General features: G+C 45.0%; 1 protein-coding gene across 4 annotated transcripts in view; it reads left to right on the top strand.

The window, feature by feature from the left end:
• PNPLA7 (patatin like domain 7, lysophospholipase) overlaps positions 1-23,864 on the top strand; it is a 1,524,034-nt gene that overhangs the window by 227,394 nt on the left and 1,272,776 nt on the right. For all 4 annotated transcript variants that reach the window (XM_078642105.1, XM_078642108.1, XM_078642106.1 and 1 more), the window contains 4 exons: positions 2,076-2,179; positions 7,435-7,575; positions 10,329-10,488; positions 22,843-22,923. In XM_078642105.1, the coding sequence (XP_078498231.1) occupies positions 2,076-2,179; positions 7,435-7,575; positions 10,329-10,488; positions 22,843-22,923 (486 nt within the window). The remainder of the gene's footprint in view (positions 1-2,075; positions 2,180-7,434; positions 7,576-10,328; positions 10,489-22,842; positions 22,924-23,864) is intronic.

The raw sequence follows: 23,864 nt of genomic DNA, 5'->3' as shown, positions 1-23,864 counted from the left end.
TCACTTGAATGTTTTATAGCACTTTGAATTGGCATGAGGTCATTTTGAATTTGTCGAGTATTACAGCTGGTTAGAAAGTTAAAAATTAAATATTGTCATTTGTTCCCTTCCTTCCTGTCAATACAGGCTCTGTACATTCAGGCTGATATTGAAAGTCCTGATGATGATCCATTAACACAATTGGATCGAAACGCCGTCGACATTTATGTGGGCTAAACATTAAGCGTACTACTATGTGCCAAAATTGTATGTTTCCCGCATATGTGAAGCAAGTGTATGCTAAACAAACTCCTTGCTCACGATCTCTAATTGCCTGAAATACCACTGTGATTATATGTTTGAATGTATGTGCAGCATCGTGGATGCAGGACTGTGTCCCACTGCTTTATTGTCTGTTTTTCTGATTTAAGTACAATTTTTCTATACATTGAATTAAATTTTAAGTCCGGCTGGACTTTGTTCTTGTTATAGAGTCCATTGTGGCCTATAATTATTACACAGTTTTTATTCCCTGATGTCAAGGACCTCTTGTTCACATGTTAATTGTAAGTACATGTGGCGCACATACATGCCCTAAGGGCATGTCTGTGCGCCACATGGCACTTTGAATTTTTTAAAAAAAAGGCATTTTGACAGGAATTTGCAAAATACCATCTACTTGAAGTAGGTGGTATTTTGCGATTCCTTAAGCCAAAATCGCAATTTTAAAGGCACCCCTACATAGCATTTAAGGAATCGCAAAATTGCGATTCCTTTAATGCTTGAGCAAAAAAAGGAATCGCAATTTTTGCGATTCCTTATTTTGCTAAGTGGCACCTACATACCAAAAGGCCGTTTGAGATTCGCAAACGCCGGAATTCTCGAATTCCGGCGTTTGCGAATTGCAAACGCCTTCCTACATATGCCCCTTGGTTCACTTGTTTCAGGAATTTCTATAGCCATTTCACAAAATTATGCTGGTATGTTGTCTGACTTTTTTCACACAAGTACAAATTTAGTGTTTTTCGACATCATTTTTAATGTATTTAAAAATATGTGGCCTTACAGCGCGACTGCTGGCTTCGGAACTGGGGAATCGGGTTCGAGTCTCGACCTTGACTCAGCATACTGTGATCCTGGGCACATCACTTGATCTCTCTGTACCTACAATAAAATCATGAATTTGGCATTGTGTTAAGTAACTGGTGCTCATGAAAAGCACTCCTGGGCCGCGTTCACGGTATATCAAAACAGCAAAGAAAAACTGTGCGAGATGCCAGCAAGAACCTAATTCGAGCATAAAATGTCTGCGCAAACAGGTATTTTGAATGCAAAAAATGTGCACAGTTGTGAAATGCGAAACATTCTGGAAATGTGAATACCGCTGGTGCAATTAAAATTTCGTTTTGGCTTAGCTTAGTACTTCCCTTCTATTTGCACAATGAGTTTAAACCTCGACAGTAAGAAACTCTCAAATGGGAATTTGTAGTTTGTTTGGCCTCCTATGCTTGTGCAGTTTCACACCTCAATGTAATGCAGAATGCTTTAGCATCATGAATTTTTGCACCAATTAAAATGCATACATGTCATAATATGGGCAGACTGTTTAAAACCAATATGCAATCCCATACTAAAACCGCGCAGTGATAAAAAGAAAGTGTTGCTTCATCTCCTTTTAGGCATTTCGGCTTAGGAACTCCCTTTTGAAGTGAGACTCTTGCTGCCGGAGTGGCTTTCCATTCTTAGTGATAACGCCAGTAGGCCTAATGTCAGGAATAAGGTCAGACAGCCACAGGATACAGAGAGATTCTTCAGTTCTCACCTTCTAAGAAACTCAAGTGTTGTGTATGTGTTTTTTGTGTGGGTTGGCATAATTATGTTATTTTATGCATAATGTTACATTGGCATTCACATCCTTGTTAATTTTCAAGTTTACAGCAAAACCAATATCTCTATGTGAAGCACAGATAGGGGCAGAGGCTTGACTAAGCATGCTACAGTAGGACATTGATAAAAGGAGACCTTGATGAGATGGGACTTGTTGTACATAAGTAATTTAATAATATTGACATCAATTTTTGTTCTGCTATTACAAGGTGTCTACGCTGCCTAATACCCTTGTGGGTAACCCAGTGGGTAACACAGTCGCACGCCCCAACCGAATGAGGAAAAGGGCAAGAGTTTTAACACTGGCAAAAAGGTACTTCACGTGTTTTTTTGTTTGCTTTTTTTAAATCCACGAAGTATAGCATTTTCTGGTAAATGTTGTGTGTTGTCTCAAAACGAAGTGAGTGCTGCAGTTACACTTCCCCTGCAGCACACCAGTGATATGGGGCATTGTTTGAGGTAGAAGGCTCGAAGTGTTAGTGTAAGAATCCACCAACGAATCGTCACACAAACTAAACTTCACCAATTGAACGTCACAAATGTATGGCTTGTTGAGAGAGTTCACTTTACTTTCACTTCGTCTGTGTTAACTAAAACATAAAGACCATTACAACATATTTGTACACTATGTGTAGCAGTGAAATCTTTGACATAAACGAAAAGCTATTTGATTGTGCTTCTTGTGTTGGCAGCTATTTCTGCCAATTTAGCAATATCTAGAAAAGCTTTATGTAGGATTGAGACTTGTAACTGCAGATTCATGAGCTTCTGACTATTCCCTATGCATCGCAGTGGATCCGGAGACTTTTCAGCATTACTTGTGGGTGCTGGTAGGCTGTGCTGTGCGGTACTCCATTCTGCTCAGGAAATGCCATGGGGAGCCTACTTGTAGGTACCACTCCCATGTGTTGATGTCAATGCTTTTCTTTCCGTGTCGCCAGATGAGGATCCGGAGACCTCTCGTCTCCCAAAGACACTTTCCCTCTATTTCTCTCACATTTTCTACAGTGTACCAGGGATGTCGCCCTGTGAGGACTGTCCTGGTCCTGCTCCTGCTCAGGGAGTAGCTAAAACTTCTCTCAAGGCCAGTCTTTTTCGCCATTTAAATCGTGTGGCAAGCCAAAAAAGATGCATAAGAAATCTAAGCCGTACACTCGCCATTCGCCTGAACAGGTGCAGGAGTCTGCTCCATGGATCTTGCTCTTGCCAGAGTTGGCTGACTTTGGAGCTGATCCTGCAACTGTTTCTGCCACAACCTGTGTTTCCAGGGTCGTCTGCTACCCCACAGCAGGTCAGGAAATTCCTCACAGCATTGCTCTGGCTCTTCAGATCTTTGCTGACTATTCCTGGCACACCGTTTGGCTCCAAGGCACCAAGTGGCCTCCCGCCTGTAGTACAGCTGGCTAGTTCGACCTTGGCGCCAGTTGGACTCTGTGAGTCTGTTACTATGCCTCTGGCTCCAGTTCGAACCCCGCTTCCGATGCCATGGTCCATGCTGGTCCCCAGGCCATGGAACCTTGATGGCAATATTGAATCCACCAACTCTTTACAAAGAGCTATGCCTAGTACTAACTGACTCTCAGATGGCGCTAGTTTGACCTCCGTGTAATAAAATCTGCTTTTCCAAAAAGGACAGATTTTCAACCCAATTCTCCCCTAGGCCAAGGTATAACCAACACTCCCCCAGGGCGAGAGAAAATTATCAATCCAAACTTATGGAGTATATCTTTTACACAGCACTTCCTAAGGCGGGCATACTCTCAACCCCCAACGGCAAGGCAAGAAAACAAATTCAGATGTATGGAATATAACATATATACCTTTTATTCATACACTACTTTAACAAAAGGGGAGGCCGAATACATGAATCCTAGCAGACTCTCAACTAACAAAAAACAATTGAAACAAACAATCAGAATAAAATGCAGTATGTACAAGGAGAATAAATGAAGGGTTCAAGAATAACAAGGAAAGAAAAGAATCAAGAATAAGATCAAAACGGTTAGTAGGAACACCTCACTAATCGGTACACATCATCTTGCCTCACTTCGCTAAGGGGAGTCCGGTACTTAGCCAGGCCAAGAGCTCGATTGAGAAACAAAGTTCCCACAAGTCCTCAGCGACATGCCTGCCCTACGGTGACCTTCCGCCAGACCAGTGGAGGCTCTCCTTTTTAATACAAATTCAAACGTAACGATGCTTCTAGTAAGCCTCGCCCCTTGTTCTCATGAGAGCCTGTACCAAGGACACAGCATCGGTTGATCAGGCCTTTTCTATGGCTTTGAGACGGACCATGTACATTCCTCTGATAAGAACCGTTTTTCCCAGTAAGTAAAGTGCGAAAAACAGGAGAAGAGCAAAACATGTCCTCCCCACCTTGTGAAGCTCAGAAAATGGCAACAGCCAAGAAAATTGAGTCGGCTCTGCAAGCACGCAACGAAGCTAAAGCAGAGTTAAATTAGTAGGCAAGGTAACATGAGATCATGTAGGAGCAAGCACTTCCATAAAGCAAGACCGAATGAAAAAGCAAGAGTGACATAGAAATATGTCAAAGTCAATAATAAGCAAAGCCAATAGTGAGAACTCCTAATTCTCATAATCTAAATGTACTGTTCTACTCCGTGACAGCTCCCACTAAAAAGACAGCAAGATTACAGGACAGAAGAGAAGCAGGCATATGCAGGACCATCCTACATTAAGGCTAGGGTAAAATAACACACTAAAGTCAATTAAAATGGTGGTATTTGGAGGTCATCATAGGGTGCCAGACTACAAAAGTGGCTCTTTCACCACACTCTGTCAATGCCGCACATGATGACAGTTGAGGCGCCACTTCCTAAGCTTACTCTGCCACCTCAACTAAGAAGATAACAATGCTTACATTTGCTTTTCGGCATTGACTCGAATAATGATTATGATGCAGTTGACAAGTTCGCTCCGTCATATCAAAAGGACTGTTGGCATGATAACTTGCAGGTGCCTAGTCTTGATACCTCTCCTGAAACGGGCCTTCTCTCTCCCCTGTAAAAGCCACAGAGGAATCTGCTTTCTATGCCATGGTAATGCTTAGGGCTGCTGAAGTCCTTGACCTTTGGCTTTCCACTTTTGAGGTAAAGACCGACCTATTGAGACAAGTTCTCCAGCTGCGGAAAACATCTGCTGAGCCTCTTCTACATCACTGAGGCCCTTACAGACCCTTATTGTAGGCATGGGCTAAACCTTTCTCTGGTCAGCCAGTTAGCGGCCAAAAAGCACTATTCCATCACCCTGCCCTAGGTGATCTCCCATTTCTAGCTTAGCACCACTCTCCTGAAAGCTTGGTGGTGCCAGCAACCACAAGCAAAACTGACCCCACGACTTTCTCAACTTCTCCTCCTGATAGTCACAACATTTTGAAACCTTGGGCAAACAAGTATTTTCTTACACCAGCTTGGCGCTCAGGTCAGTGAATGCCAGCTGCCTACTGGGACATTATTCCCACACCCTTTGGGACTCAGTGGCTAAAGTTCTCTGAGGTGTTATCAAAGATATTTAGTCTGTCCTTGCCTAGGCTATTCAGGACGGTCAAGATGCTGCCAAGTTCACAATTTGTTGTGGCTTAAACACAACCAAATCCATTGGTTGGGCCATTGGCACCAGTGTTACCACGCTTGGCTGTCATCCACCATTTTTTCAGGTGATGTCCAGGCGTCCCTTATGGACACTTGTTTGGGGACATGGTGGCCTCCGTTCTTGAGTGGTTTAAGGAGACCTGTCCCACAGTACATTCCCTCAGCTTATCTGCCTCACCTCGCCAGCTGCATCAGCCCAACCTCTTCTTTCACGGCTGCGTCAGAAGTACACAAGTCTGCCAGACAATCCAGGCCCAGCATGGTGCCCAGCAGTTTCATGGTCACAGTTGTGGTACCTACCGTCCCAGTGGTCAAGTTCCATGGGCTGTCCAGTCTACTACCTCCTGCAGCCACACCTGCAAAACCCCTCTCGCGTGCCATTAGTGAATCGCAGAATCCCAATGGGAGGCAAGATCTGGCGATTTTTACCAGGTTGGCAGGCCATAACATCATACAAATGAGTTCTGCAAATTGTTCAGAAGCTGTTCCCTTCGGCACTGCCACAGGTTTCACCGTCGACCCCAATGGCTGATGGAGGGCCATATTTCTGTTTTGTTTCAGGGAGTGTAAGCTCTTTAGGCCACAGGTGTTATTGAGAAGATATAATCTCACAAAAAGGTCATAAATGGAAGAATTCTTACCATCCACTGTACCACTCCACTCTATGCCACTCACAAAAAGTAACCAGATGGTATGCTAACTAAATTTAAATATGAGTAATAAAAATTAGAAAGCAATTGCTTTCTAAAGACAAGAACCCTCTTATCCTCTAATGAGATAGTTTTAGCTTGAATTATAATTTTTGCACTCTGCCCCTCACTCATAGAAACATTAGAGAAAAAGTTGTAGCCCACACTGCACCTTGTGGTCGCAGTATGTAAGAGGGAAACCAATGATGAAGCATGTCACCTCTGGATGAGTGAAGCTTCTTGTCTTTAGAAAGCAATTGCTTTCTAATTTTTATTACCCATATTTACATTCAGCTATTGAGATGGTGCCTGTGTCAGAAGTAGGACATGGTTGTTACTCCCTCTACTGTGTTCAAAAAGGATAGAGGCCTCCTTCCTGTTTTATACCTGTACCCTCTCAACACCTTTCTCTGAAATGAAAAGTTCAAAATGCTCACACTGGCCCAGGTCTTGTCTGCTCTAGACCCTGGAGACTGGATGCCTATTTCCATATTCCTGTCCTACCACCATTACTTGCAATTCGTGGGGGGACAGGACTATATTCAGTTTGTTGTGCTCCATATTTGGTCTCACCAGTGCCCCTTGGGTGTTCAAAAAAATGTTGGTAGCGGTGGCGGCACATATTCAGAATCAGGGGTTCCGGTTTCACCCCTGCTTCAATTACTGGGTCTTTTCTACAGAACTTTGTGGGTTTGAGTCCATTTGTAAACCACTTCCAATTAGATACTGCTTTGGTATCTAATCCGAAAGGGAAGGAATCTGTGGTTAGAAGGCTATCAAAAGAACAAGTTATTTACCTGGTAGAGACTATATATAGCCAGAGATTCCTTATCTTTTGAACATTTCCCAGGCGTCAGACTGGATCTGGAAACCTTTCAGCAGTATCTCTGCGCGCCAGTAGGTGCTACTATGTGGGTCTGCACAGATGTCACTCCACTCCGCAAACGACGTCCGGAGCCAATATAGGCGCCGCTCCCATGCCCTTACATCAGTTGCTTTTGGGACTGTCCGTGCCCCCAGACGCAGATCCCCAAAAGCAAATTGTTGTGACCAGGGTGCAGATTCCTAGACTTACTAATGAGTAGAGTCCGATCACAAAATGGGAGGGTCAATGAGGAATGCCCAAATCGAGCAGCTGTCTTGGCAGACAGTACTTTGTTTATAATTGCTGGTTTAGGTAATGTGCAAAAATCCCCCAGAAGCAAAGAGCATCAAACATCTTTGATTTACTACAGTTCATTTGCCTCCCTTTTGTTGGCTCCTTTTAGGATTCTCCGCTTCAAGAAAGAGTACCCGACACTGCAACCCAAAGAGCCACCCCCCTCTCTGCTGGAAGCTGATCTGACTGAATTTGATGTGAAGAATTCCCATTTGCCATCGGAAGTTCTGTACATGTTGAAAAACGTTCGGTAAGGCCTTGGCGAATGGGTGCTGATGAAATGTTGAAAACAATGACTTGTACTTGTGTTGAACTTTTTATGTGAATTTTGACTAATGTAATTAGTCAGAAGGTTCATCTTAATTTGTACCACAGTTTGGCACAATGGGTTTATTTTGGCGTCTAGTCAGCTGGATGGCAACTCTACTGTGGATGTTGACCTTAATGGGTTTCCTATAGTGTGTGCAGCAAAGAAGCACACGGTTCTATGCAAGGGGAGGACATGGTTGTATGTAGCAGGGGAGCACAGGGTTGCGTCTAGTAGTGGAGTACAGGGTTGCGTCTAGCAGGGGAGCACAGGGTTGCGTCTAGCAGGGGAGCACAGGGTTGTGTCTAGCAGGGGAGCACAGGGTTACGTCTAGCAGGGGAGGATAGGGTTGCGTCTAGCAGGGGAGCACAGGGTTGTGTCTAGCAGGGGAGGACAGGGTTGCGTCTAGCAGGGGAGGACATGGTTGCGTCTAGCAGGGGAGGACAAGTTTGTGTCTAGCATGGGAGGACAGGGTTGTGTCTAGCAGGGGAGGACAGGGTTGTGTCTAGCAGGGGAGGACAGGGTTGTGTCCAGCAGGGGAGGACAGGGTTGTGTCCAGCAGGGGAGGACAGGGTTGTGTCCAGCAGGGGAGGACAGGGTTGTGTCTAGCAGGGGAGGACAGGGTTGTGTCTAGCAGGGGAGGACAGGGTTGCGTCTAGCAGGGGAGGACATGGTTGTGTCTTGCAGGGGAGGACAGGGCTGTGTTTGCTTGTAGCAGGGGAGCACAGGGTTGAGTGTAGCAGGGGAGCATAGGGTTGCATGTAGCAGGGGAGCATAGGGTTGAGTGTAGCAGGGGAGCATAGGGTTGAGGGTTGCTGGGGAGCACAGGGTTGAGTGTTGCAGGGGAGCACAGGGTTGCATGTAGCAGGGGAGCACAGGGATGTCGTCTCTGGATGCGATCAGGTAGATTTCGGTGTTGTCGTACATGTAAAATCCAGATTGGGATGCGCCCATAAGATTGTTCTCGAGGTATTCCGTGAGTTGGCCGTTGATTGCCTTTTCAGGGACTTTGGTGGGAGCAGGGAGAAGGTCCAGTAGTTCTTGAGGACCTTTGTGTCGGTGGATGGTTTCTTGAGGAGAGGTTTGACTTCAGCATGTTTGCACTCATCTGGGAAGGTGACAAGGTGATTGATGTGTTGAGTATGACTGAGAGCTTGTTGCTGATGGTCCTGTTGCCACGGTTGAACATGTGTTGAGGACAGGAGTGGATGTAGTGCATGATGTCTGTGGTGCTCTGTGTGGTGAGCTTGTCCCACGTGGTGATCCAGTGGTCTGAGATTGAGACTGTGGTAGCGAGGAGGCTGAGGATGTCAACAGCGGCCGTTTGGTGTTCGATGTGTTTGTAGATGATGGAGACCTTGTTGTGGAAGAAGTCCGCCAGGGTGCCGCAGAGTCCCTGGGAGGGTGTGATTATATTTTCAGTTGCCGAGAGGTATGAGAACTCCTGGACGATGTTGAAAAGTTCTTAGCTGTGGTTGGAGCTGGCTTTGATCCGGTCGGCTAGGGCATTTCTTCTACTATCTTTCAGGAGTCAGTTGTAGTGGTTGTGCGATGTCCTGAAGGTGGTCTGGTCTTTGGGTACTCTGACACTACTCCACTCCACTCGCCAACTTGCTCCATCATCACTCTACTCCACTCTGTCACTAACATTTAGCCATGCTGAGCAGCAGCCACGCTGGTGTCTATCATGGCTAAAACACATTGGCAAAGTCAATAGCTCTTGAATTGGGGAGACCTACTGGCTTCGCCTATGCTTGCTTAAGGCTGTGATTAGCCAGGACCTTTTCATTTTACTAAAATGATATGCATAATCTACTTACTTGTAGAAGCTTTTAATCTGCCCTCTATTTCTATTATTGAGGAAGTCACATTTTCCTCATGCTAAATACAGCATGCACCAGTGGGCCAGACCACTACAGCTTTTGGCTGACTTCACTGTGAGAGACCTCATTCTGCCCTTTCTCAAGGCGTACAGCAACACACAAAGTAGCTCCCGTAAGTTCCAGTGACTTTTATGGCAGAATGTGCTTTTTGAGACCCAAAAATATTTTTAGCCAATGTTTTTAGATTAACGGGGAGCCAACAGCGTCACTAACAATAAAGTTTTGCAAAAAGTAAAACCACATAAATCAAGACTTGTCAAAACCAAAAAGTCTGGCAGCGAATGGCAAGTCTGTTGGCTTTGACAGCGCTTGTTTTTATTAGATTCTGGGGCTTGTGATAGTTTCCCTATTTTAAATGCTATCAAAAAGTCCCAAACTACAAATAAAAAATATTAGGCCTGGATAAACTGCATACTTGTGATTTTGGAAGACAAAGATGGCCATTTGAAGACCTTCCTTTTAACGCGCTTGAGTAATTTGTTTAGAGACATCAGAAATTATTGGTGGGTATTTAAATCAAACTGTTTTGCGCAGTCATATATTTACATAGATGGCACAGACACACCAATATATAACCTCCTGGACCAAGATAAGTAATGGTGCAGAATGTGGCACTTAGCAGGTAATTAATAAGGGTTTGTCATTCATTGACTTGAATTGGACATAGTTCTTTATGTAGATACGTTGCCACAAGTGTTGCATGAAAATATACCGCAGACTTGTACGGCTCATCCTAATGTTGTTAAATTATTTGTGCACTGCACTGATTGATTACGTTTTTACTAATATTCAGTACCTTTTGTCTTCCACCAGAGTCCTGGGTCATTTTGAGAAGCCCCTTTTCCTTGAGCTGTGCAAGCACATGGTCTTCGTTCAGGTACACGAAGGAGAGTACATCTTTCGGCCTGGACAGTTGGATAACAGCATCTATGTTGTACAAGATGGAAAACTGGAAGTGTGCATTCAGGAAAGTGTAAGAGCAAAACTGAACTTTTATTAAGAGCAAGGGGCTGATTTTGGGCTGATGCAAGTGTACACATTCTTCCAGAACTCACCATTATAATGCCTGTGAAAAATGTGCAGTCAATGGGCAGTATCTTCTACTCTCTCTGCCTTCTGGTGAAGTTTGAACCAATACATTTGTGCAATGTTATCATTTTCACTGACATCCTCAGCCATTGCTTTCCCTTACGCAATGCAAGCATGCAGGAAACATATGTTTACTTGCAGCAAAATAATGTTTGGAAATATTTCACCACAGGCAATCGATTGTGGAAACTATTTTATTAGGGGGAAAAAACTTCAAGGAATCGACTGTAATGCTAAGCAATCTACTAAAGATATGCAGCTGGTTTATGGTGTTCCCTTTTGCAGTATAAGTATTTTTATTATCACTTAAACCTATTACAAACGCAGTGACACAGCCACAATGTGACTTAATGCAAAATCGCTTATAAGCCTAAAATTTATCACAGCAGTACCTGCAAACCATAGACACATTCATAGTCTGCTGCTACAAAGGAGACGTTGCCTTGTTACTAAATGAGCGTTCAGCAGAAATGGGCGGAGGTGTATATTTTATATTAAAAGCAAAATACGGCATATGTATTTTTTAGAATTCTATAAGGATTCCCTTCCTTATAAGTATACATTTTATTACCATTTGGTGTATTTTTACACATAGTTGGTAGAAAATGATTAGATTGCAACTTGACTTCTGTTTACCACAAAGATACAGTCGGGCGTTTTTCATGGGGCTTCCGATTCATGCAGTATAGGGGACCTTTTCCCAGTTAGAGAGGCATTAGTTTATACACATCTTGAGTCTCAACAAACTTTCCATTTTTGAGGGCAATCGCACAATAATAGGATGGACTAGAGGGGAGATCTGGAATAAAGTGTTACCTCAGCCCTGGGTGGTTAGAAAGGACATAAAAGGCGAAAGAGTTTGACAGCAGTCTCTTTCACAACAGTGGAGGTAGATAATGGTTGTTAAATAAGGTTGCACTTAAGCATGTGTCTATTTCATAGGCTTTTATTTTTCTTATTTCTTGTGTCTATTTGCTGACTATTTCTTGTAGATATTCCCTCATGTCTCTTTGTGATGTGAGGCACATTTGTTGATTCTCCAACCTATACTGCACTACCTATTGTCTCTCCTGTAGATTTAAGTGCGCTCTGCAGTTTCTGTATACTATCTCATTCTCAGACGAATATTATTTATTGCTAATGAGAACCTTATGCCTGTCCAGGAAACAAATGCTGACCTTGCATCTCTGTCTGGATTCCTCTCTTTGCATTCCTTTAGTGTGGGTCTCCTTGTTTTGGTCTCTGGACAAACATCAGTTCCAGGATGTTTTCGCACGCAGAGCTCCATTTGACCGGGTGAATGTGGAACTAGATCTCTCATTTGTTCGTTCTTCGTGATGACCTGCATTGTAGGATAATGTTTATTGTGTCCTGATGGTGCACAGCGGTCGGTGAAATTGGATGCCCTCTGGACCTTAAATGTATGACTCTGGTAATACTGCCAATGTGATTGGAAAACATCTTATGACATTTCCCAAAAATATCTTCCCCCTCTATTCTTTTGTTTCTACATGCATTTGTATCAGCAGATTTAAATTCCATCATAGTTTTTGGAGGTAATAGCTACCATGGATGTGCTGTAGCATATGGGTTTGTGACTTGAGAGAGGGGTTCCTCACACTCTTCTTTATGATACCTCACCCTTCTTCATTGTCTTGTTGAACCATGTACCTTCCTCGGTCTAGCCTTGTGGCCCTGATGTTTACATGCTGTGTCACCGTTCAATGTAGCTATTTTTGTAGGCAGTGCTGATGGAAATTCATTGGAAATTTAACTGAGATTTGACACATGCGTTGAGAGAGGACAAGCCACCTCCTTGGGGCAAAGAGGGTGCTTGCTGTAATGGAGAGTTCAGGCACCATTGGCCTCTGGAGGCTGGCAGGGGGCTCATGCCAAATACCCATCTCTTATCCCTCGCAGCTCTGTCCCCCTACACTTACACCTTCAAGGAGACAAGTCCCCACTCCACACTATCCAGACGCTGCCAAAGTTAAATGAAATCTAGTTGTATGTGTGGGATGACACGAGGATTGCAGTAGCTGGCTGAAAAGTGTGTTAAGCTGTATCCCAAATTTAAAAACAGACCTGAACTGTGTGGTCCCAGCACCCATTCTAATCACCTCCAGCAGTACCCTACCATCTTTCAATTGTTCATTCTCTCATTTTGATCTGTACTACCAAGTCCCTCAAAGTGCCCCCCTGTAAGCTTGTGAAGTACTTTGAAAATCTCCTTTTATCACACAAAAAGAGCGCAAGACTCAATACAAACTTGAGCCAATTGTCTTGTTCCCAGTACTTGGTATTTCCAATCACGGAATCGTCAGCCGGAAATATCCTGTAAGAGGGACTATGTCAGGTCCCCTTCAAGAAACTTACCTCAGATGGCCTCCAACTTGCTGCTTCTGGATGCATTTCTGTGTGGGCAGCATGCTCGGCTAAAACACACTCATTTTTTCGCAATTCTCTTACAAAAACTTCAGGAATCTGCAGGGAGCCACAAATGTTTTACCATCCAGCATTTACCCCAAGTCTTCCAATAAAACTGACACCTCACTTGTGTAGGTAGGTCTAGTGCCCACAACAGGAAAGGGCCCAAAATGCACCATGACCTCATCACATGTTTGCACTGAAAACAGACCTCATTTGTGCAATGTGGGTAGCTGTGGATTTTAGACCCTAGCAAAATTGAAAACCTGGAAACCAATCAAATTTGTTTAATCTATATACCCGGTGGAGTCCAGGGTGGTGTGACTTGCATGGCTTTCACCGGGTTTGATTTGCCCAGAAGTCCTTGCAAACTTCATACTTTTACTAAAATGACACACTGTCCTCGCATTTCTAGTAGGAAAATGGAGTCTGCAGGGAGCCACACATTTTGTGCCACCCCACCTAAAATTCACCTGATAAAAATGATACTTCACTTGGGAGGATGGGCATGGCGCCCGCTCTAGGAAAGGGTCTAAGACACAATGGGGAGAACAAAGGAAAAGACCTCCTATCTGCCCTGGTGAGGGGGGGGAGAGGGCTGAAGTACTGTTGGGGTCATTTTGGGTGTGGGGATCTTGACATGGTGTGAGGGATAGCCGCCCCATCACTCGATATGGGCAGAATAAACCTCCCTGGTGTCTCGTGGCTTTTGGCACCCAAGGGCAGAAGCCAAATGACTGTTCGCGCATTTTATGGTGGGTGAGGGTGAGGCCTGATGTGTGAGAAGGCCACCCCACTCCCTGGAATCTAGAAGGCTTCCTCCCAATCCTTTCAGACTGGGTTGAACACCCTAATCCGCCTCTGTAGGTGGGGGTATGGGTAGGAAGACTGAGGCTAGGGGTGGGAGCGCAGCCCATGCCCTTGCCCATGCCCAGGGATTGGCTCTTCCCCGTCACCCCCCCTCCCCAAATGCTGCAAAGAAAAACACCTAGGAGTCTAGTGGCCTTTCTAACCCGGGGGCTGGTCAGATTGGGGGTACTGAGGGATTAATTAGACTTGCGGGGACCCTTGCCATTCCTAGGGGGGTGGGGCACTCTACCAAAAAATGACTGCTAAGAAAAGTCCCGGGGCAGATTGATGGGGATCACCCCCATCTGCCCCCTGGGGGGGGCAGAAAGAGAAATGAGGCTTGGGGAAAGGAGCAGAATACTACAAAGAAAAATACCCTGGTGTCTAGTGGGATTTCTGCCCCCAGGGAAAAGGGGGGGCAGATTAGGGGTGAATTGTGTTGTAACATGTAGTGTTGCTTTGCATCCTTTCCCTTAGCTACCTGCTCCCTGATTTTTTTGTAAACGCATTTTATTGATTTTCATTGCAGCATTCAGAAATTCGTAATTACACTTAACAAACATTCCTCCCCCCTTCCATTGACAACGTACGGTTCCAATCCTCTAGTAACGTTTCCGCCAATGAAGGTTCTTGTCCAGCGTACCCCTGGTATTACAATAATAATCGACAGCACATAACCAACCCACCGTTACTAAGGTGGCAACCAATGCTGTTTACATTCTATATTAAACACTTTAACAAAAGAAAACTCCCTCCCCACTCCTCCCTCCCCCCTCCCCGTCACCAGTGTGCTCTCCAATTATGACAAATCTAGAGATGAAGTTTGTGTTGACAATAGGTCAGGATGCTCTATCATGGGTCTACAGTTACCCTTGTACTCCCCCATCTCACTATTCCGAGTGCTCCCCAGATGATTGGTTCATCAGCATCTGAACCAACTCCTCAAGTTCTCGCCACTTCTTTCGCCTTTTCATTCTTCTGCCGGAGCGCCAGCTGATAACCAACCGCTCCCTCATTACTAGCCCACTTAAGCAGCTCTGCCCTCCATCTCTTACCACTGGGACCTTCTTTTGATTTCCAGTGCATCTTTATTTCCCTTTTCGCTAGTACTAGGCCCATATCTACAAACTTACTAGTTATCTTCGTCTTGGGGTTGTGAGGAAACCAGTGTAGTATGCATGTAGCCATATCAAAAACCAGCTGGCGCTCCGTAATTAAATTTAATAGATCTCCCACTTCTTCCTAATAGTTCCCCAAGGACGGGCACCCCCACACCATATGCTCCAAGTCAGCTCCCACTGCAGCACATCTAGGACACATCACATTGTTAGCTTTATAATATTCCATGATCTTACCAGGTGTCAAATACGCTCTATGTACGATAAAGAAATGCACCAGTTGGAATCGGGCGTTTCTAGTTCTCTTCCACGCCCTACGCTGTATGTGCCCCCATGTGGCCTCTGGTATGGGCTTTCCAATACTCACTTCCCATTTTAGGCGCAGCTCGTCCAATGGGGCTAAACCTTTGTTCAACATCCTCGAATATTAGCATGTAACGGCTTTGAACGTACCAGCTGCCTTCATCACATATTGACACGCCATCATAGTTTTAGGTTCGATCAATCCCTCCTTCCAATGTCTCTGTATCGCACGCTTTAGGGCCGTATGTATCAAAAAACCACCCCCGGGGAGATCAAACCTCTCTTGCAGTACCTGATAAGTCAACAGCTCCCCATCCTCGTATACGTCTCCCAGTACTTGGATCCCTGCCTGCTCCCATTCCCACAGCGATGACCAGTCTCCTCCATGGGGCAATGCTGTCCGCATCCCCAGTGACATCTCCGGCGCGTAAGGGTGCTGCACGCCCGCCCCCCGCTGGGACCTATTCCAACACAACCTCAGAGTTTTCTCTTCCAATGTGAGATCTCTGAGGTCCAGCCTCTGTTGCAGTGCTATAAAGGACAGGACATGTCTTGGAATTCCTCCACCTCTTGCAGATTCAGGGCCCCTGAACTCCAAGGCCACCGCCTCTGTAAGAACCTGTAGTTGCGCTGCTATATAATACAATTCGAAGTCAGGCACTTCTAGGCCGCCCTCCACTCTTGGCCTCATCAATGTTTTGAGGGCCACTCTGCGCCTTCCTGACCCCCAAATGAACCCCACTATCATGGACTTCAGGTTGACAAACACTGAGCATGGCACCCATATAGGTAGTGTTCTAAAAAAGTATAGTAGTCGAGGGAGTGCCACCATCTTTAGTAACGCTATCCTCCCCATCACGGAGAGTGGAAGGGTACTCCAAAATGCCATACTCCCCTTTAGGGCTCGTATGCATCTCCCTATATTCCCTTCTAGTATATCACTAGCGCCATGGTAGATATGAACTCCGAGGTACGCTAAACAAGACGGTTCCCACCTCACAGCCTGTGGCATCTTAGGAGCTCCTCTTCCTGGCTGTACCAGGAATAGACATGTCTTAGACCAATTAACTTTCAATCCTAAAACCGTCCCAAAGTCTGATAACAGCCGTGCTGCTCCTGCCATTGCCTCATCCGCATTTGCCAAAAACAATAACAAATCCTCTGCGTATAAGGAGATGTGTTGCTGTTCCCCTCTAAAAGCTAGGCCCTCATACCGCTGTCCCAATCGAGCCCGCGTTGCCAGCGGCTCTATCGCCAAAGCAAATAATAACGGGGAAAGTGGGCAACCCTGTCGCGTCCCACGGGCTATTGCGTATCTAGGGGAATTCATTTGCCCTACTTTAACTCGTGCCACCACCGAGGAATACAGCACCACTGTCCATCTCACAAACGCCTCGCCCAGCCCAAAACAGCCCAACGTTTTATACAAATACTTCCATTCTAGGCTATCAAAGGCCTTTTCTATGTCTACAGAGAGGATAGCCGTCCCGGGCGAGCCTTCACAAGCTTCTCCTAAGACCCTGAACAGTCTTCTTACATTAGTAGCAGTATTCCTGGTAGGGATAAACCCAGCCTGGTCCTTATGCACCAGGCTCGTCATATGCTGCATCAGGCGCGACACCAGGATCCTACTAAGGATCTTATAGTCCGTGGACATCATTGATAATGGGCGATATGCCGTTGTGTCTGTGCTATCCCTTCCTGGCTTCAATAATGGAACAATGAGGGCCTCCCGCATCATCTCCGGCAGCTGTCCTAATTCCTGCGCCTCACTATAGACCTCTAATAGTCTCGGTGCCAATACGTCTATATATTGCAAATAAAATTCAACTGGTAACCCATCCACCCCCGGGGTCTTATTCCGTGCCATCTGTTTAATGGCACTTCTTATCTCATCAAGGGTAATGCCCCGACCCAGATGTTTCTCCTAGTCCTCATCTAGTTGTGGAAGTGCCACTTCCTCCAAGAATAACTCAATTTCAGTTTCGTCTGCCATTAATGTACTCTCGTACAGCCTCTAGTTATACTTCTGGAACTCATGCATAATCTCCCTCTGAGTATAAACCATAGTACCCTCACCCGCCCCTAGGGCCAGAACCGGGGAGCCCCGCGGTATAGGATTTGCCAACCAGGCCAGCAGCGTCCCCGTCTTGTCGCTCTCTACGTGAGCCTTCTCTACATACTTCCTGTAATCGAAACAGCGTAGCCTCTCTACCTCCTGGGTCAGCTTCTCTTTGGCCTCTATTACTTCTTTCTGGAGTTCCGGGGGCTCCGGCCTTGCCTGTTCCGCTAACCTCAATTGTCTATCCGCTTTCTCCACGTCCTGTAGCAGGGTTTTCCTCACTCCAGCATACTTGCTTATGCATAACCCTCGCACTACCACCTTAAAGGAGTCCCACTCCACCGCCCTAGTAGTAGCGGTTCCTGCATTCTCAGTAAAGTAGTGTACTATCCCCTCTTCCACCTCCCTGCGGAACACTGGGTCATCTAGTGTCTCAGAGCGCAGTCGCCATGTGGGAATTTCCGCTTTTTCCTTCATCCAATGCAAGGTAATCAGCAACGGGTTGTGGTCAGACAGAGTCCTAGTGAGATATTCAGAGTGAGTTACGGAGAATACTACCAATGGGGAGCACAGTATGGCGTCTAGCCGAACATGAAGTTCGTGCAACGCTGAGAAAAAGGAATAATCCCTATCTTGCGGGTGATGCGACCTCCACACGTCTACCAAATGCCACCTAGCCTGCTAGTCAAGCCTATACTTGGACAGCCTATGAACTGGAAACTCTGCCAAGGGGGGGTGAGACCTATCCATGAGCGCATCCGCAATCAAATTAAAATCCCCTCCCAATATTATCGGGCCCGCCAGGAACTGTGCTAGAGTGCCGGACATCCGGTCTAGAAATCGCGCCTGGTCCACATTAGGCACATAAATACTACATAAGGTTACCTCCCTGCCATATAGGCGTCCTTCGACCGCAACAAATCTGCCCTCACCATCTATTGTGTGCTTAAGCATCTGGAGGGGGACCCCCGCCCTGACCCAAATCAGCGCCCCCCTCGCAAATGCCGAATAAGACGTGCTAAAAATCTGGCCCCTCCATCTACGCCGCAGCGCTAAGCCCTCTGCCTTCGTAAGGTGCGTTTCTCGGAGCAATGCTATGTGCACCCCCTTCTGACAAATATGCATGTACCTCGTGGCGCCTTGTCATCGTATGTAGTCCCCGCACGTTCCAAGTAATACATTTCAAATCAGGAACTGCCCCCATTATCACTTTGCAATTTCTTTCTCCTTCCACTAACATTACCGAACACACCGGCGACCCCCAGAACCCAACCCAATCCCCAACACCCCCATCCCCCCCACCGTACCAAGAGCAGGTCCTAAAACAAAACTGTTAGTCCCCATCCAAACCATACCAACACACACCTCACACCTAAGCCCAGTGGTAGTCACCGCAGGCATGCCTTAAGGGCTACGGGGGGGGGGGTCTGGTGCCAGCGGGTGACCGCTCTTGCTCATATGTTAACTCCATTAAGGTCCCCCTATAAGTCCCCGCCAGCTACCCCACCCGTGCGCCAGTCATCAAGTTAACAAAACACCACAGTATGAGGCCTTTCCCCGCCTCGGGCCTCTTCCCGGCACTCCCTCTTCGTTCGCCACTCAACACCAGCACTCTGTCACAGCATCATGCAGGGTCCATTTGCAACCCACTCCGCCACCCTCTAATTCCAGCACCCATAAGTTCGACCTATCACTCATCCATGAGTCCATCTGCTGTGGCCGGGGTGACCTGCGGCATCCGAACACTTCCAGCCTCCGACGCCTCAGTGTCCGACTGTGTTTTGTCTTTCTCCGTGTCCGTACTCTCCTGCGACTGCAAAGTCTGACTGCTAGACAACGCTGACACTGCCTCAAGTGCATCCTGTTTTCCCAGTTCAGTTTATGCTTGCAACTGTTTCCGCACGTTCGGTCGCCTACGTCGAAGGCGCTGTGGCTTCAGAGAGCTCCTGCAATCGTCGCTCCGTTCGATCCGCGCCAGCTCTGTATGTTTCCAGCCACGCCCATGCGTCCTCCGGGGTGTCATGAAAATGAGTGCTACCATCTAGCATAATTTTCAATTTCGCAGTACTGAATACCTTCCGAACGCAGCTCTCTTTTCACGGATAGGAATGAAGTACGACGGCGCTGGATCTCCAGTGTATAAACCAGGAATATAGTCACTCTACCATTATCAACCCGTCTGTCCGCGCCTTCTGGAGCAGCAAATCCCTGTCCTTATAAGAGTCTAGCTACCACCGGGCGTGGGGCATGTCCCGGCTACCTGCTCCCTGATGCTTAGCCAGTATGAATGTGATGTGTGTGGAATGTTAGAATGTGTGATAAGGTAGTGGAATGCTGTAGTGCATGATGTGGTGGAGCGAGAGGGACAGTTTGAGTGCGTGGGCTGAGAAGCAAGATTGCTGCTCCTGGTGGGGCTGAACCTATTATCCTACTTACCATCCTGTAACTAAGCTTAATAAACCTACTTCATGGCTACCTATGGACTTCTTTTGGATTACATCAAATACCCTCTCTCCTCCTCTGTTGGCAAAAAGACTAATGAGGCTTGGGGGGGGGACAAGGGGAAGGAGAGCATAAGCCCATGCCCATGGGGGCAGCTCCCTAGTTCCCCCCCCCAATAATAAATACTACAAAGAAAAAATACCCTGGTGTCTAGTGGGCTTTCTACACCCTTGCCAGTCTGTTGCATGCATTGCATTCTATTGATTTGTTCTCTTAATATGCATTATAAATGTTCGTAGCCCACTGATGGTAATTTTTAAAGTATTTTAATTGAGTTAGTTAGAAATGTATGTAGCTACACTTGTGCTCATAAAAAACTTGTTCCCGGGTAGGGTAAGAAGCTCAGTGCTTGCTTAGTCCAGGGAAAGATGTCTCAACATGGAATGTTCCTTGCTGGTGGATACTTTTATCTGCAGATTCCTTGTTACTCTTCCCATGTACCAGAAGCTCTTGCAATAGCTCCTGTATGCAGCAGGTAGTGCCATAGATCTCCGTCTCTCCTCTGCATGAGATCACAAAGCGCAACATATAGGCGTTAACCTTGCATGCTGACTTCAGATCCTCTATTTCCACATCTTTTAGCATGGTTCCAGAGCTCTCCTCCTACTAACTTTAGTACTTTTAGGAAAGTTTCACAAATTATGTTGACAAAATGCAGGAATATCACCCTCAAAGAAGACCGACTTCAAAATGTGTCAGGCATATTGAAAGCTGATGCTGGTCTGGGATCTGCCCATCCTCTGCTTGTGGTACCTTGGTACTAAACAGGACTCCAAGTGCTCCCTGATGCATCTCAAAGGGGTGTATGACGGAACAACGAGGGCACTTTCTACGAATGCCTTTACATTGACGCTGAATCCACAACAGCATCTTTAACAATTAAAGTATTTACAGCAACTTTTTTTACCATGAGCATGCCATTACCATGAGTTCCCTTCACATGAAAATGTAAAGTAAATATAAATACTTTTTTTAATATATATAATATTTTAATATTAACATACATTATATATAATGGGCTATATATATATATATATATATGTATATATATATATATATATATGATGGGTTTATACTTTCTTCTGAAATATTTACATTTCTGTTGTAAAAGCATGCATGGTAAAGGCATATGCGTGGTAGAAAATTAACAGGTAAGGTTAACCCTATTTCTATTTTTACATTAACACATTTACCTAGATATATAATAAATATATATCTCTCAATCAGCCTATTAACCCACAGTCCCTAAACCCTTAAATTAACCTTACCACCCAAAAACCCATATCTCCAAACCCTAAAAGTATCCTTCCCACCCAAAAATCTATACCCACCCTAAACCCTGAAAATACCCGTGCTATCCCAAAACATATACCCACCCTAATATATATATGTTGTGGCCCTGTTGAAGGCTACGGGTGAAACGTGTTGGCCTTTTCACCTTGGTGCTATGGAACACCTAATAAATGAATATCTTGAAGAATTGCCCATTTGGTGGTGCCGTGTCCTTCTGTGTGCGAAGTGAATGCTGTGCGCAGGCACTCCGACCGCTCAGAAAGGATCAAATATATATAGATAGATAGATAGATAAGACATATCAATTACTTGCAAAATACTCATATTTACCTGTAAAAAATGTTACCATGCCAATGCCTTTACAAATTTTTTTTTTTTAAAGGCGTTCATGTTAAAGGTATTCCCTTGAAAAAATATAGTTGTAAAAACAGATGTGGTAAAGACTGTTTCGTTGTAAAGCCTTCGTGGTAAAAGCATTTGTGTTTTTACCGTCGTCGTTAACAATCTTTCCCATCTCAAAGCCAGCAGGAAGCCTCACTGTGCATCAACAAGCACAAGAAGTGTGGTTGATCTGATTAGATCACAAGACCTATTTAGGTAATTCTAAAAAGAAACCTAAAAGTTAGGAAGCCTCATCGCTTTCTAGATGCTCTCACTTTCAAGAGAAATCACCCACTCTGCATTCCAGAAACCCAAGGCCATCTTTGCCATCCTCTTCTGGATGTCGAATCTGGACCCTATGCCCCTGACAATTAGCAGCAAGTTGAGGTCATTAAAGAGGCTATGCAGAAGATCCTCAAACTCATTCTATCTCCCTCCATTGCAGCTTCTGGTCCCACAGACCCACTAGGTCCCCAGTGGAACTTTCATTGATGTCCCTTCCCTGGCACAGACGGACCCTAGACAAAATCCTCCTGGATGTCCCTCTGTCCCTAAACTGCAGGCCTCTCTAGTCATTCGTGCATTACCTCTGCCTCTGGCAGAGAAAACTAACATCAACTTGCATTAGTGGTGCTGGCTCCATTTCGTCCTGTCCAGGGGCGGGATAGAGTAATGACAGAGGCCGATGTCTCCAACTGCCTGGGCCCAAGAGCTATTATAAGAGTTAAATCCAGATTCTTTCTTGTGCCTGGGGAGAGTCACAAGTTGAGGAATCTATTGTTAGACTGAGTATCCATCAGAAAGAGTGTTACTGAAAGTAGGTAGCTTACTTGTTTTTTGCCATTTAATATGAACATCCGCATGTTTGTGCACTGTGCATACGTCTGGCTTAAATACATGGAGAATTAGCAAGTATTTCCAGTTCACACGTCTTAATTTGTCAGATTTTGCGCCAGACACCTTTTTAATCAATTAATTTACCTTTGTGAATCTGCACCTTACAGCGATCAAAATTCTCCAAGAAATAAAAGATTAAACTCTTCCCTCATCAATTTAGAGGTATTTCTTCGACTAAAAAGCAGTGTTCATGGTGCGCTCTTGTAGTTTGCAGCTTAATTTGCTAAAACTCTGAGCTGAACTAGCTTGCCCCGCAGTCTGTCTGCTATGCTCTTGGGCATCCAACTCTAGTCCTATATTTTACTCTGTCTTGCTTACAGTAAAGTTGTTTTGAGAAGTGCACAAGACAGCTTTTCTGATGTTTTCATCTCATAAAACAGTATTTACAATGTTAATCTTTCTTCAGGACGGAACTGATATGGTGGTGAAAGAAGTGCTTCCCGGTGACAGTGTTCATAGCCTCCTGAGCATCCTGGATGTTATAACTGTAAGTTGATGTTCTAGAGACATTTAGAATGTTTACCAAAAACACATTTCAAAGTGATAAGCTATAGTTTGTTTAAAGAACGTCAGTTTTTAGCTGCACTTTGAAAACATAGATGGGTTAATAATGACTTTCACTTTGGCATTTGCTGTGTTTAGGCTTGCTTGTGTTTCTTAGCACGAAATCTATTTGATAGATTAGCATTGTCTAATGGTGTCAAAATGTTCTTGTAACAAGAGGGTGAGTGCTAAAATCATTTTATTATGGGCCTTTAACACCTGTCTGAATTAAGACATAACAATGCTGTATTTTTGCTATAGTACAATATAACAAGATATACAGAGGATTCAAAAGTCTGTAGCGTGTTCATCGTATATTGGCTGCTAGAATTATTAAAGTCCTTTTCATCTTTTCAAGATTTCCTTCCTGCATTAGCTCATTTACTTACGTTCTGTAGAGTGTTTGTTCCTGCTAATCGTGTCTACTTTGTTCAAAACTTATTCAGAGTGTAGGAGAAGGATAGCCACTCAAGGTGCTTTTTCACCTACAACGAATCTTAATATTGCAGTTACCAGACGTATGGGTTCACCATTCGAACGATTACATAAATGTTCTCTCCAATTTTTATCTTGGAAAGTGCTTTTTTTACCTCACTTAGATGTGTCAGTGAGCTCCAAGATTTAACATGGAAGAACCTTTCTATCAAATACACAGAGATGAAGAGTTTCTTAGAACAAACCCAAAATTTCTTCCAAAAGAAATTTCATCTTTCCACCTCAATCAACCAGTTGAGTTGCCTGTTTTCTTCCCGCAACCAGATTCAGTTGCATAAAGGGAACTTCACACATAAGGTGTCAAAAGAGCCATAATGTGTTATATTGACAGGACTATTGTAGAGTTTTCACCCCCCACAATGGAAATCCCATATCCAAGTAAGGGATTTC

This window comes from Lissotriton helveticus, chromosome 5_1 (genome assembly GCF_964261635.1).
Source record: "Lissotriton helveticus chromosome 5_1, aLisHel1.1, whole genome shotgun sequence".
NCBI lineage: Eukaryota > Metazoa > Chordata > Amphibia > Caudata > Salamandridae > Lissotriton > Lissotriton helveticus.
Note: the sequence above shows the minus strand (reverse complement) of the source record. Positions and strands in the feature narration are given on the sequence as shown.